This window comes from Solanum verrucosum, unplaced genomic scaffold, assembly GCF_900185275.1.
Source record: "Solanum verrucosum unplaced genomic scaffold, falcon-dt-bn FXZP01000079.1, whole genome shotgun sequence".
Lineage (NCBI taxonomy): Eukaryota > Viridiplantae > Streptophyta > Magnoliopsida > Solanales > Solanaceae > Solanum > Solanum verrucosum.
Genome location: NW_026020368.1, coordinates 3,491,983 through 3,506,902, shown reverse-complemented (window position 1 = coordinate 3,506,902; position 14,920 = coordinate 3,491,983). Strand labels below are relative to the sequence as shown.

General features: G+C 33.6%; 1 protein-coding gene across 1 annotated transcript; it reads left to right on the top strand.

The window, feature by feature from the left end:
* Positions 1–2,184: 2,184 nt before the first annotated feature.
* On the top strand, positions 2,185–10,518 carry LOC125838211 (folate-biopterin transporter 1, chloroplastic-like). The gene is made up of 9 exons (XM_049517286.1): positions 2,185–2,320; positions 4,246–4,475; positions 5,324–5,388; positions 5,477–5,639; positions 7,675–7,823; positions 7,919–8,164; positions 8,246–8,414; positions 8,511–8,603; positions 10,020–10,518. Exons 1-9 carry the CDS (start codon positions 2,242–2,244, stop codon positions 10,311–10,313), a joined length of 1,488 nt encoding a protein of 495 aa, XP_049373243.1. The 5' UTR covers positions 2,185–2,241; the 3' UTR covers positions 10,314–10,518.
* The last annotated feature ends 4,402 nt before the right edge of the window (positions 10,519–14,920 follow it).

Sequence of the window (14,920 nt, the reverse complement as noted above, 5' to 3'; positions counted from 1 at the left end):
ATCACTTGACACAAAAATTGTAGGGATTATTAATATTTACAGGTACCAGTTTTTAAGGAACTAGTTGGATCGATTTTGAGGGGCTTCCAATATTGTAACATTAATATTACTGGATGAACAATAAATAATTTTTCAGATGTGATGTCTATGATCATTGCTGATTAAATGTTTGATGTCTATGATTTTTTCATACTCAAAGCTCAAATTCAAGATCTTTAATTAAAAAAAGAACAATTCTATTCTCTGCACCACATTTATTAATGGTGAAGTTTCATAAATTATTTTATTAACTTCTGAAAAAACTTTTTCTAACCTCTACTTCAACTACTCTTTTTTAATAAAGATATCAAAACTCCTTTATAAGTTCAAGTGGTATGTAAAAATTTATAAGTTTACCTACTTTGAAACAACGTTATATTTAAAATTTCATATGATATAAGTTTATTTTAATTTTGCTTGAATTTCGGTTATTTCTATTTAAGCAAGAAAGAAAGTTGTTGTGAAATAAATAGACATATATAATATTTAAAAATTAGATAACATCTAAATAAGGTAACCTAGTAAGAATTTTAGTTCCTTATATAGATACTATGGTATTCCATTTCTTTTCGACACAAAAGAAATTTATACTCCCTTCGTTCACTTTTCAAGAAATATATACATCAAATTTCTTCACGTGAACGGAGGGAGTATATAACAATCCAATGATGATGGCAAGTAAAGGATCAAAATCGTCCTTTATGTTTGAGTTAAGAATCAAAGTAATCCCTATCTTTTAACATGGAGCACTAATAGTTCTTCATGTTTCAAGAATTGATACATTTTTAGTATTCTTACAAACTTCCGTTTGATTTTTTAACGGGACTTTTTTTTGCACCGGAGAAAGTTTTTCTTGTCCCTCCAAATTCCTTTATCAAATCACTTCTATTTTCTCTTCCCTTTCTTCTTCAATCAAACCTCATAGCCAAAAATTCATTCTGAATTCCATTAAAAGCTTAGTCGATTCTTGGAAGCAACTATATTGTTAAGGCACAACAATGACAGAGAATCAACTCCTACTTATGGTGAGATTAGTTTTTTGATCATTGTTATTGCTTTTTCGAATTCATGTATTCTGTACATGTGAAACAAAAATTTGATAGAAAGATTAATAGAAAAATGGATCAACTTATATTGTATATATAATAGAGAAGAAGACAAAAGAGAAGTACAAGAAAAACGAGAGTGACAACCTAGAATGAAAAGACTTGTTTGCGTCGGCAAGATTCGAAAAAGAAATCCTACGATGAGTACAATTACGAAAGAACATACAACTAGAGTTGATTACAAAGTATGTAGGATGAGTTTTTGTAGAACAATACTCTCCCCTCACTTGTCTTTATAAATAATAAAAAAACTATATGTATATTTATAGTGATTCTCGGAAGGAATTTCCTTCAATTTTTTATTTTTGTTTGTATAATAGGAAAATCAAAGTTAAAGTTATGGAATTAGGGATGGATACTACATAGAAGAAGGGGAGAATCTGATTTTCACCAAGTGAAAACAGAGTTATCGAAGAAGACGGTAAAATTTGATTTGCAATGGTGAAAATTTTTTATCATGTTTATATTTTCTCACGTGCAAAGAAAGGCTCTGTTAAAAAATAGATAGATGTTTGGAAGAATACTAAAAGTGTACCAATTTTTGAAAGATGGAGAAATATTAGTGCTTCATGTTAAAAGACAAGAACTACTTTGATTCTTAACTCAAACATAAAGGATGATTTTGATCCTTTGCACGATGATGGCTAATGCTAACTGCTTCTCAAGATCCATTGTTTACGAGTTACATGTGATTTTCAGCATATTTATTCTTAAGATTTTTTTTTCTAAAGATGGGAATCAAAAAAATTATAATTGTGAAACTTCAAACCGAATTAAAAATGTCATAAAATATAAAATAATAATTAAAAATAAACGAAAAATACTATAAAGTATTCATATGATAAAAATGTATTTGAAAATATTAATAAAAAAGTCAAAGATGATAAGTAAAAGTGAGCATAAAAAGTACATCAACCTCTCCAAGTCATTTTAAACACAAACTACGAACAGAAAAAAATAGTTTTAAAATGGGTACGTTGACATTCTCAATCTTACCCTTCACAAATCCAAGTTTGGCCTTGTTCTTCCTCTCTCCAATCCTCGCTCCGATTCGCCGGAAAACGGCATTCCATCGTCATCTCCACCTGACATCAAAATGGCAGTCACCGTTGCAGTGCCGGAAGACCCAGTCCAACAAGACAACGATGCTGAACCGTTGCTTTATTCTACAAATCGTAAGTTACACACACATAATTAACGATATGTTTGTATTACGCAATATAAGCGGTTAATTCTGCTAAGTTATCTTACAGTAGGTAGATATTGAAAAAGAAAAGTAAAATTATTGTATTTTATTAGCTCATTTTCTAGGAAAGGAAATAAAATTACGGTTACAAATTCCAATTTTCAAGTATATGGCTGTTCAGTGTTATGATTGCAAGTTTGATAACTGGCAAATGAGATTGTATGTTGTGTACTGGAGGAAATGTCTTTTTGGTTAAATGTTAAATTTGTAAAAAGGGGTTAAAGGCAAGTGGATTAAGGTGGATTATGTTCATCTTCTTTCGGCCAAATCTCCGAGGGAGGAAATGAATACAAGAATTGATATTTCTCAAAGGAATAGGAAAATACAAGCAAGAAGAAGGTTGAGAGTTTTTTTCCATGGAAGAGCTCAGAAGAGAAGATAAAAAGGTTTTCTTGGTTATTTATGTGATTTTCGGAATGCCCTCTCCTGCTTTGAGAGGGAGGGATCTTTTATAGGCCGAAAGAGTCGATCAGCCTTTTCAATGTGAAATGACTACTCGCTAAGCACTGAAAATTCTATTTAGTGGCACATGCCTGGACTATGACGTTGGGCTCGAGGCTGATTGGACGTAGGTTGGCGTGAGACTCTAGAATGATTGTTGGTCTATCTAAGGATCATTATGAGTGTGTTCCAACTGTAAAGTGATCCTTCCCCGGGAAGGGTCCTGTTGGCTACCCGGATGAAGCAGCCTTGGCTGTCTTGAGGCAGCACCAGGGATGATCCATCCAAATTTTCCTAAGCTGGAGTAAGCATCTCACTGGGCCTGACTTAATCACGTGTCACGGGCCAGCCCGTCCTTTTATCACACGCGTTTTTTCCCCCATACATCTGTTTGTTAAAATACGGGTACCAAATCAATATGGCTTAAGGCGTAATCCATATTATTCATGCTATAGGAATTGATGGAAAACTGATCACTGCCATTTTCAGACGCGGAAAATGCTAAGCATTAACTGCAGCTCAAGTAGTTGTAACATATTATTCATTCAAATTGAATTGTCTGCGTAACAACTTTGTTCGTGTGTAGTATACAAGGAAGAAATTATTCATTCAAATTCAATTGTCTGCATAGCATTTTGTGCATGTAATATAGAATTAAGTCCCTACTCCCTCGCATGTTAAAAACTTCTAGAAGATTCTCTATGGTGCTTTAAACATATCAAACTAAGGAGACACATGAGAATCTTTACGAAGCAGAGGAAAGCTCTGCCTTAAAGGTGCAGAGTGACACGTGGAAGAGCAAGCATAACTCTTTCATAGTGCTCACAATTGGAGGGGAAATGGATATGGAGGATTACAACTAGTTCGGATCAAGGCTTAGTTGATTGATTGATCGGATATCCCACTTTCACAGAATGGGATTAAATTTTTATTTGTTATTTTCGATAACCAAGAAATCCCGAAGGACCAATGTGGCGCACTCTTTGAAACTCGGTGGATTATGGGTCCACCCAGACCCATCTCTCTACCCTTCTCCACTTAAATACCCCGTTTTTTTTATCTGCAGCATGGTTAGAGTATTTGTGTATGTTTGGGATTGATACTTCAAAATGTTCAACTGTCTTAAACCCATGTGTGCTCTTAAGACGGAAGTGCAGATACTCATTGAAGTAAAACATATCAATCTGTTGTGTAATTTTAGTAGATTTTTCTTTGCTTAACCTAGACATTCTGGTTAAAAGGTTCTTGATATTAGCTACACGCCTACACCACATTCCTGTGGCCTACAATTTTCCACTATGATGCACAGGTATCAGCATATTGGCATGTAAGAGGATAAGGGGTCATCCAGGTTCACAGAAGTTGACATAAGTTTGATTATTTATGAAATTTCCCTGTCTGATCAATCTGCAGGAAATGAGGATCTCCTGACAACCACTAGCAATGAAGATTCTAGTTCATCTGATAAGAGTGGTTCTCACAAGGACAAAAATTCTATTAGCTCAGGCAGATGCTTCGGGGTGGAACTAACCCCAGATAACATTGCAGTTGCTATGGTATATTTTGTTCAAGGTGTCTTAGGCCTTTCAGATCTTGCTGTTAGCTATTATTTGAAAGATGACCTACACCTAGACCCTGCAGAGGTATGCCATCTTCTCGGGGAACACTTCTTTACATTGTTGATTGAACTTCCACAAACTTGTATTTTATCTGAAAGTGCTCATTTCAGTTGGCAAACTAATTATATTGGCCTGAAGTTTTACGTGGATTTTGAATCTAAGATACATTAAGAGTCAGTTGCTTGAACTACAAGTTTATTTTAATGAAAATCTCCAGTTACCAATGGTTCATCTCATAAGTTTGTGTATTCTCCTCCTTTGCCGTCATGTCTCTCATTATGTAACTAGCTTGGGTTAAGGTATAGTTTTTGTTGTTGTATTTTTCTACATCTAGATTTCAGTAATGAACTTCAGGAACTATTTCTATACTAGTTTTTGTCTCCTTTTTGCCTGTTACATCATCATTCATCACAGAAAGTTATATAAATGTAAATGTACTTATGCATTTATGTTTATGTATACACACTATCCTCCTCTTCTTTAGAAGTGTTGTATGAGGTGATTTTACCAGTGGTATACTATACTTATGGTCATTTAACATTTTCTTATATATTTCTTCTCAGATCAATAAATTGAGTTGATTGGACAATATGAATCAACCTGTGGGCATTGTATTCATCCTCCTCATCTAGGGCCTGAAATCATGAAACTAAGCATATCATTTTCTGAAATTGTTTCATAGTTTTCTGTAAAGATTTTGAGTATGATATTTCCGTTTTACCAATCTTTGCCTCAGCATTTCTGTCTTCAGTTGATAAAGGGCATTTTAAAATGGAAACTGTTTGACACAGTGCCATTTTTATTTTCTGTCAGTGGCATCCTCTTCTTTGGATTTGAGTACAATGACTGACACATTATTTGTGGCTAACTAGACAGCTGTGATATCTGGTTTCTCATCATTGCCATGGCTTATAAAGCCGTTATATGGATTCATCAGGTTGGATTCAGTTCACATTTCATCCTTATTCTTCTAACTAATTGTTTGTAGTAACTAATTTGTCATGACATTGGCTTTGCTTTTATAGTGATTCCTTCCCACTCTTTGGATACCGGAGAAGGTCATATTTGGTACTATCTGGACTTCTTGGAGCACTCTCATGGTTTTTGATGGCCACCTTTGTAGACAGCAAGTATGGTGCTGCTTTCTGCATACTTATTGGTTCTCTTTCTGTTGCTTTCTCAGATGTTGTAAGTTCCTTTTGATTCTTGTTGGTTTCAGGTATTTGACTAGTGGTGTTAGGTTTGTTACCTAGTCACAATAATGCTAGCCTGTGTGCTACATCATTTATCTAAACCGTTTTTGACTTTATCAAGAGGTTGACAACAATCTTTTTGGGATTTGGACCTTCAGAATTGGTGGACGCGCTAAGAGATTGTGAACTGAAAACCAGCTTATTAACAGCTCCATCCCATAAAATTAATTCTCTTTATCCTGCATCTATTCCAATGCATTATACTGACAAGTTCTTGCTAGTTACACCTTAGCTTGACTTGGATTGAAGCAACTGCAAAAGCCTTTTGAAATTTTGAAGGAAACCAGTTAGATGGATCCTTGGAAAAAGGGGCCAGAGATAAGGTCTGAGACTCTGAGACATTATCTGAAGTTAAAGTCTAGCAAACAGCTGTGTCGATATAAAAAGTTAAATATGATAAGTTTTTAAAAACTCAGTTATTCAATTATATGACCACCTCATTAAAAGCTTTGACTATTAGAGAGGGCCGACTTTTATTTACTCATGTATGACTTCAATATGCCTTTCACATGTGGTTCAGATTTTTTTTAATCATGGGTCAAATGTGTGAAATCTTTTTTTTTTATTCGAGAAATCCGTCTGTGACCCACCCTTTGGACCAATCACAACTTCTAAATTCGGTGGATAATGGGCCCGACCCTCTACCCTTCTCCACTTAAATACCGGGCTTCGCTTTGCATGTTGTGGGGCTTGAACCTGCGACCTAAGCCACAAATCCTCCACCCTTTGCCACTCGAGCTAGGCCTTGGGGGCTCAAACATGTGAAATCTTTTTAATGAAGGGTGGTAGTGAGACTTGAACTCGGAATCTCTGCATGCTTCAGTAACATATTGTGTTGTGTGACCATGTTCTAAAAGCTTAATTTGTCAGTGAGAATAATCTTTTATTTGCTTACGTCTTTAACATCATTGAAAGTCCAAAAATTGTATAAAACTAATACAACCAGAAATTATGTATAAGAATAGTCAAAATCACATCTTTAACCAGTGATTTCTACAAAAAGAACATGTTTAACTCCAATGGTATATTTAACATGGTTTAGGCGGATTGTTTTGTCCAACTTGTACAAGGAACATACACTACTATCTAAATGACGTGTATGAAGCAGCATGTGCTTCACAGGTTGTATCTCTCTATCTGTGGGCTGTTATCATTTACACTCAGAAGAAGTATGAACGAGAATGATCATATTAACATGCGTCATCCCTTTATATTTGGGTTGTCGCTAATTTGAGTAGGCAAATGACCTGATCATGGTTTCCGAACCTATAATTTGCTTCGTTAAGGTTAACCTTGTTAGACAGAACTCACTATTTGTATGAAATGACTTCTCCAACCCTGACATGTTGTCTGTTCCACTTTTAATGCTAACTTTCTGTGGACTATTGATGAATCAATCAAAATTTGGATCTCTTAAAATTATGTGATTTTTGTTGCTGAAATGTTATTGGCATCTGTTAACAGGAACTTCTTCCTCTGAGAAACATGGTAATTCTTCATTGTTGAATGATGGGTATTTACATCATAACCACAATAATATAGAAGGTTATGATGCTGCCGCTTCTTTTATTCTAGAAGAAAATGCATAATTAGTGTGAGCTTTTATCATATTGAAATGGAATAACTCACCACCATGAATTCTCAATGCAAGATATGGAAGTATATAAGGTGGATAAACTATTTGATCTTTCTGAGTTATATATCAGTAACTGGGGGTTAATTGGTGTCATAGTCTATGGCGCTACTCATTGCCAGAGACCCAGCTCCTTAATCATCATTCATGTTTGTGTTGAAATCTTGGCAATATAACGTACTTGGGGTGGGTGGGGAGGGGAGAGAAAAAATTTGCTGCTCAAATGGTATGAATTTTATCTTTTGTTTTGTTTGTAGTGTTCCTCTAGTTGTTTTCCAGGTGGTATCTTCTTTTGTTCTCCTATTTATCCAGGATATAAAATTGAGGTATGATGTAGGTTGTAGATTCCATGGTCGTTGAGAGGGCACGTGGTGAGTCCCAAAGCATGTCAGGATCTCTTCAGTCACTTTGCTGGGGTTCTTCAGCATGTGGTGGAATTGTCAGTTCTTACTTTAGTGGATCCCTTGTGCAAGTTTATGGTGTGAGGTATGATATTGTTTCAGTCTGTTGAGATATTGTAGCCCATGTTAATCTGAGCAATGTTAATGTTCGGTCAATTAATTATGCATTGGTTCCTCCAGGTCTGTTTTTGGTGCAACAGCATTACTTCCACTGATAACATCTGCAGTATCTTTACTTGTGAAAGAGGAGCCTGTACATGGCACAGCAAGGAGTCTCTCTTTAGGAAATGACTTCTTTGAGAGTTCAAAAAATAGCATTATCCAGTTATGGGGAGCTGTTAAGCAGCCTAATGTTTTTCTTCCCACACTATTTATTTTCCTATTTCAGGCAACACCGCAGTCAGGTTCTGCTACATTTTTCTTCATGTATGCTCATTTCAAGTCTCTTGTTCAGATTATTATTAAATGCAAGATGCAAGTTTTTTAACTGAAGTTTCTTGATTGTAGAACCAACAAACTTGGTTTCACTCCAGAATTCTTAGGCCGCCTTAAGCTTGTTACTTCCGTTGCATCACTTATTGGTGTTGCGCTTTACAATGGTTTCTTAAAGAAAGTTCCTTTAAGGAAAATATTCCTTGTGACAACTATTATTGGTTCAGTTCTTGGGATGACACAGGTATCTGTCCCAGAATATCATCTGTTTTATTGTGTCTTGCCTGTTGGCCCTTTCTGACAATTTAGATTGACTTATGTGTAATCGACGTGTTGATAGGTTCTGCTGGTAACCGGATTAAACCGGAAGTTTGGCATTAGTGATGAGTGGTTTTCAATTGGGGATTCCTTGATTCTATCTGTTCTTGGTCAGGTAATCCTCTGTCTTGGTTCTGTCTTTTACTGGCCTAGCTTTGGATTGCTTCTCAGATCGATTAACAATCTCTAGTTCTGTGATTCCCTTAATAGACATAGAAAGAACATTCTGAATTTTGAACTCACTTTGTAATCCAAATATTTGCAGTTAATCACTTAAAAAAAAGAAGTGCATTGAAAGAATATATAGCAATTGACAGGCTCATAACAGTCAACATGGAACTGGAAAGAAACTCATTACAATTAACTAAAGAGGGTATTTGGCTGATAAAAAGTAAGACTGTGAAGGAACTCTTCTTCTATTTATTAAAAGACCAAAGTAGTAGACTGTAAAGCAGTTTGGAATTTCGCATGTCTATAGGATAGCGAGAATTCTTCTCAGCAACAGATTCCAGTTAAGAACTGTAGGACTGGAATCAGCAATAGATTCTAGTTAAGAACTACAATACTGGGCTGAAAAACTAGTTATCTTATTAATAATAGTGTTGCACATAAGTCTCAGGGTCAATCCCCAGCGGGGACAGAAAACACTAGGTGATTCTTCCCATCTGTCCTAGCCTTGGTGGATAGAGTTACTTGGTACCTGTTGCTAGTGGGAGGTAGCACGTATCCCGTGTAATTAGTTGAGGTGCCCAAAAGCTGGCCCGGACACCACAATCATAAAAATAAAATAAAATAGTGTTGCTCATAAAGATGTAGGGAAGTAGCCATCGCTTTAGATCCAGGTGTGTTGTGACACTATCAATTCTAGGTGAAGAAATTACTTGTACCAGGTGTTTACATTATACCAGTGGATGCACATGTGTTTGAATATATACAATTATCACTTAGCCATGATTCATTAATATATAGTTTCACTTCGTTAAATCACTTAGCCATGGTAACTTGTATTGGTTTGGTGTAAACACCCGGTGCAGATAAGTATTTATGTTCTGGCCTTTCTTTTTTTTGTTTTTAGCTATTTTTAGTTAACCTCTTATAGCTATTTTCTTTTTCATACTTTCATTATCTTTTATTTGGACTCTTGCATTAATTAAGAATCTAGTCTAGATTCAAAGTGTTGTCTAAATTGATTAATAGTCTTACCTTAATTAAGAGGCAGGCTACATAGGTTAGGGACTGTTAGTTAAATGTTGAAGGATACACCTATATCACTTTGTTGGTACTTGAAATGTTAGCTAAAAGTTCCAACTTTGTAAGATCACCTCATGGTTGTCCTAAGAAATTTACCCTTTTTACTGTAATGCCAACTTTCGGGAAGTAATTCTTGAGTTCTACAAAGGCAGAAAAAGACGGAATCTCTAAATTTTGTTGAGGAAATCAGATTAGATTGATCAGTAGGTTTTGATTCTTATGAGACTAGAGGATAATGGTACCCTTTACCTGGATTGTCTTAACTTATACTTTTTTTCAGGCTTTCTTTATGCCTGTTCTTGTATTAGCTGCAAGAATATGTCCACTGGGAATGGAGGCTACTTTCTTTGCAACCCTTATGTCCATAGCCAATGGGGGAGGTACCCTTGGGGGTCTACTTGGTGCAGGTCTAACTCACATCCTTGGTGTCACCAAGGACAAATTTGATAACTTGGCTCTCCTAATAATTATCTGCAATCTCAGCTCCCTACTGCCTTTACCCCTACTTGTCCTTCTTCCTCGAGATGAACCTGATTCAGATGAGAATACTGATATCGAGATGACACCTTATTAAATTCCTGCGCCTTCTCTGCATATAACATGATGACATGAAATTACTAATGTGGCCTCAGATTTAACTGCAGCTTTTCAAGATACCAGTGGGAGAGGTTTTTTACTCAGTAGGTGAGAACTCACTCATGTAATTACTCACGATCTCAAGACATCACGACACAAAAATGTAGAGATTAGTAAGATTTACTAGTACTAGTTTTTAAGCTAACACACATACAGTAGTCCTATATTTTTTTTTCTTCAATTCTCTCAATTAAATTTTAGTAGTAATTGTTTGTAAATGGATCAATATGATTTTGAACCTGGAATTGATGTCAGGTTAATAATATGTTTACCCTGAATTCACCAAAAAAGTGGGGACATGTAAAATTATTTTACTTTCTTTCGACCCTTAAATAAGAATGGAAAAATTACAGAAATTCCACCTTTTAGTTTACTTATTACCATTATCTCCTATAAGTTTTACAAATTTTCAAAATCCCTCATTTTCGCGCATCAGATTTGTGTATCTCGCGCATCAGATTAATGTATCAGCGCTTATATTATTGTATCTCGTGCATCATATTAGTGTATCATGTATAAAATGTAATGTATCTTACTTAACGATTAATGTATCTCGCACATCAAATTAATGTATTAGCGCTTATATTATTGTATTCGTTTGAGGGATTTCTATAATTATAAACTTTTAATGGATAGATTGTAATTTTGCCTTAAAAGTATGTGATTTCTGTAATTTGCCCAAGAATGGATTGTGGGGAAGGGGAGGGTAGAAGCATTCGATGGAACTGGTGAACTACACTTATTTCTGGATAGATGTGTGGATAGAGGGTTCGTGGTACCTACTGCCCACCCTTCCTTATCTCCTTTGAGAACTATGTGAATGAATAGTGGGCTCGTAGCTTCAATTTACAAAATCAAGGTTGTTGCCTTGCTGAGATGATACCTATTGTTATTTCTTTCACTTTTGAGATGGACCTTCTTACCACTACTTTTGCATGTAGCTATTATTTTGTTGTGTTTCCGTCTCTAAAACTAGCTCTTCCTCCTCTTTTTCTTTATGATAGAATCCCCCTTGATCCTTTTAACATAACATTCTTGATTGTCCCAGCTCGATAAGAATTCGCTCTTTCTAATTTTTTTTTTGGGATTGAATTTTGTAGGACTCTACAAGATGAGTCCAATTTTAGTAAGGGTTCTTGGAGGTTACTTTATGATAAATTCTAGTTTATGTCTATATTATATATTCTTTTGAAGAAGCATCTCGAATATCTAGTAAATTCTTGGGATATTCATAAAAGAGATTATGACTGGACTATTCTTACTTCAAGAAGATCCACAATCCCCTTTACATAGAGATCAAATAAACCACGAGATTCAAATCATTCTACGTTCGAGAAATACATTACTAATTACAACTTTCAAATCGCGAAGAAAACAAAGAGAAGATCAGGTTCGAACAAAATTATACTCATACAGTTTATTAATAAAATATTTCCATTTCTTCGTATTTTCATACATTAAAATTTGTTGAAAACACCCTGAACAGTTTTAAATATTTGTTTCAGAAAATTGACACGAAGTAAATAATTAAGTTCACAATCAGTAGGGAAACATATAAGAACTAATTGCTTAGTGCAGCTAGTGATTATGAACTAATGGCTTAATCATAAATGTGCACTTTTAACATTACCTATTTCATATTTATGTCCTCCAATTTTGGGTGTACACAAGTAACCACTTAAACTTGTATAAAATTTAATAAGTAGACACATGAGTCCTATGTAGCATAATACACATAAGACACAAATTATCATGTAGGATGCATGTAGGACGCATGTGTCTATTTGTTCAACTTTATACAAGTTTAAGAATTCACTTGTGCACACCTAAAATTGAAGGATATAAATGTGAATTAAAATTAAATTAAAAAACATATTTATGTATTATACCTAACTCATAGTTGACGCGACACTTATCATTAATTAATGCACCAATTTTCAGAGGTTTGGATTGTTTGTTGAGTGCTTGATCGACTATTTGCGTGTTAAGGTTGTTGTTTGTTTGTTGCAATCGACATATTGTGTGGTAACCATGAAATATGCATTGTATTGGAGTGCATTTTTCATATTTTTTTTCTAGGGTATTCCAACAGGCATAGTCATTGAGAATTTCTAAAAAAAAAAATTAGGTCGAAAATTAAAAAAAAAAAAAAAAAAAACTCAGCATTTATTACTTTCCAATGATCATTCTGTCAAGAAAATTATATTAAATGCTTAAAATATTTAATTTTGGGGGAGGATATATTAATATTTTTTAACAAAAAAGATCATCAAAACACCACTAGCAAAGTTTACTAACAGATGTACTTGTAAAACTTCCAATATTCACGAACAAATAATATGTTGAATTGAATTTGAATGGATCAAAATAGACATGTTAAATAAAAAAATATTTATTACAATACTTTAATAAGATTTTTCATTAATTAATTTGAGTTAAATATCGGCCCAAATTTTGTCAAGCTGAAATGAGTTTGACTGATATAAATTATTCTAATAAATAAACAAGTTAATAATCAATCCAAACTTTGAACACATTAAACAAATTACTATTAATTCATTAACTAATTGTCACCTCAATCATCTCACCCATACCAGAAGCAGTCGAATTATAAGTTGTGGAAACATACCATTTACCAACTGCTTTTTTTTAAAAGTTGAAAAATCACATCAATGAGTTAGATTTTGACAAATCTAATGTCTTGTGGAAAATATCGATGATTTCAATTATTTCTGACGTCTTTTCAACTAATTCTCCAATAAATGTTTTTTCAGAAATTGTAGCATGCTGTGTTTGTTTTTGGACAATTAATTAATTCAATTGCCAATTCATACTATACCTTGTTTAGTACCAAAAACTACCACATGCAATGTCTCAAATTGTTGGAAGTTGGAACAGTGTTTAGACACTCCAATCATTGAACCAAACTTAGTGAGCACCGGATAAATCTCCCATTGTGTAAAATCACATATGAGATGTCAATAGCACTAGGCGAGCTTTCTGCGATATGCTCGATTCAGAAGGTATTGAGGAGGGATCGATCCCGAGTCATCCATGTGAATGACCACTCTCCAAACCAACTGAGTCATCCTGAAGGACAATCTCTATTTAATAATGTCATTTATTTTGATATTTGTTATAGCTATTGTGAAATATCATTATAAAGAATAAATCATACATATTAATATTTTTATTTGGATAAAAGGGGGTTATATTATGGTGGCTTGGTTGGTAGTTATTTGCTTGGAATTTTATCTAGCCAAAAGATCTGCTACTTTGTTTGCTTGACGAAAGTTATGATGGACTGAATTCCGCGACTTTTTTGATAGTGACCTACAATTTTCAATGATTGATATATCATATAACATAACATGGAAAATTAATTTCAAAAATATTTAGTTATTATAATAAAAATATCATTATAGAGAAGGATTATAAAAGATTAGTAGATGGATTTTGTTTCTAATATTATCATGGAATACTATGTTTGTTTGGTGGTAGGAATTTTAGTTATCTATTTGAAAAGAAAAAATTCTTAAAGGGAAAATTTACATCTACATATTTGACTTTCCTTTTATTTGTGATAAAATACTACTTACATCTTTTAAAATTAAGGTTAATTAATTTCTTCCATCTCTATCACTTGATACATGTAATTTTTGTGAGAAAGAATTTGTATTTAAAAATGCACTCATAAAAGTATTCATCGTAAAGAGCTAGCCATAATTCATCGTAGAGAAATTTGATTGACTGTCCTTTCAAAATTATTAATTACATCTTGGATAATATAATTAAATTGAATAATTTAGTCAACAAGGATTTCAGTAGAAGCTGCCTACTGAGAATTAGTCAAAATTTCTCTATTCATACTATTTTTTTAATAATATATAACGAAGAATAGATAAGAAGTACTAACGTTGAATTTAGAGCTAAATCCTATACATTTATAGTGGATGAATTATTTACGTGTTATATATAAATATAATAATAAACCCCCATTATGTTCTCCCAAGGGAAAAAAAACAATTCCATACTAAATAAGTAGAGGCAAATTCAAAACTTGAAGACATAGTATAATGTCAAATTAAATATTAGGATGATCTCTATCTTAATTAATACATTTGAAAATCAGTTTTTGAATTTAATTATTGGATGTGATAATTATTTTTGAGAGAATTTAATTATTTTATACCATTTTGAAAACAGGATATATATATATATATAACAAAACAAGGTACTAAAAACAAAACAATTATTATTTTGGCCCAACATATGTACCTGCAGTAAGTTGAATAATCGTTTAAAATTTAGGTGCTTAATAATAGATTTATAATAATGATTTAAATCTAGAACTTAACCAAGGAAATATTTGAGTTCTACATCTAAACCATGTCTTGATACCTAATTCAAAACTCATTTTTTTAAATACTCAACTTTCTTATTAGTTAATAATGCTAGTGATTAGAATTGTTATAGATATTAACCAGTGGCGGATCTAAGATTTAGACTCCGTGGGTGCCAAATAGACTTATCGATTAAATTAAT

What these genes read in the sequence shown, in the direction of transcription:
- LOC125838211 (XM_049517286.1), top strand. Translation starts at nt 2,242, where the DNA reads ATGGCAGTCACCGTTGCAGTGCCGGAAGACCCAGTCCAACAAGACAAC. An exon ending in CTGTTGCTTTCTCAGATGTT is followed by an intron (nt 5,640 to 7,674) that starts GTAAGTTCCTTT and finishes GGTATGATGTAG; the next exon opens with GTTGTAGATTCCATGGTCGT. An exon ending in CAGTTCTTGGGATGACACAG is followed by an intron (nt 8,415 to 8,510) that starts GTATCTGTCCCA and finishes ACGTGTTGATAG; the next exon opens with GTTCTGCTGGTAACCGGATT.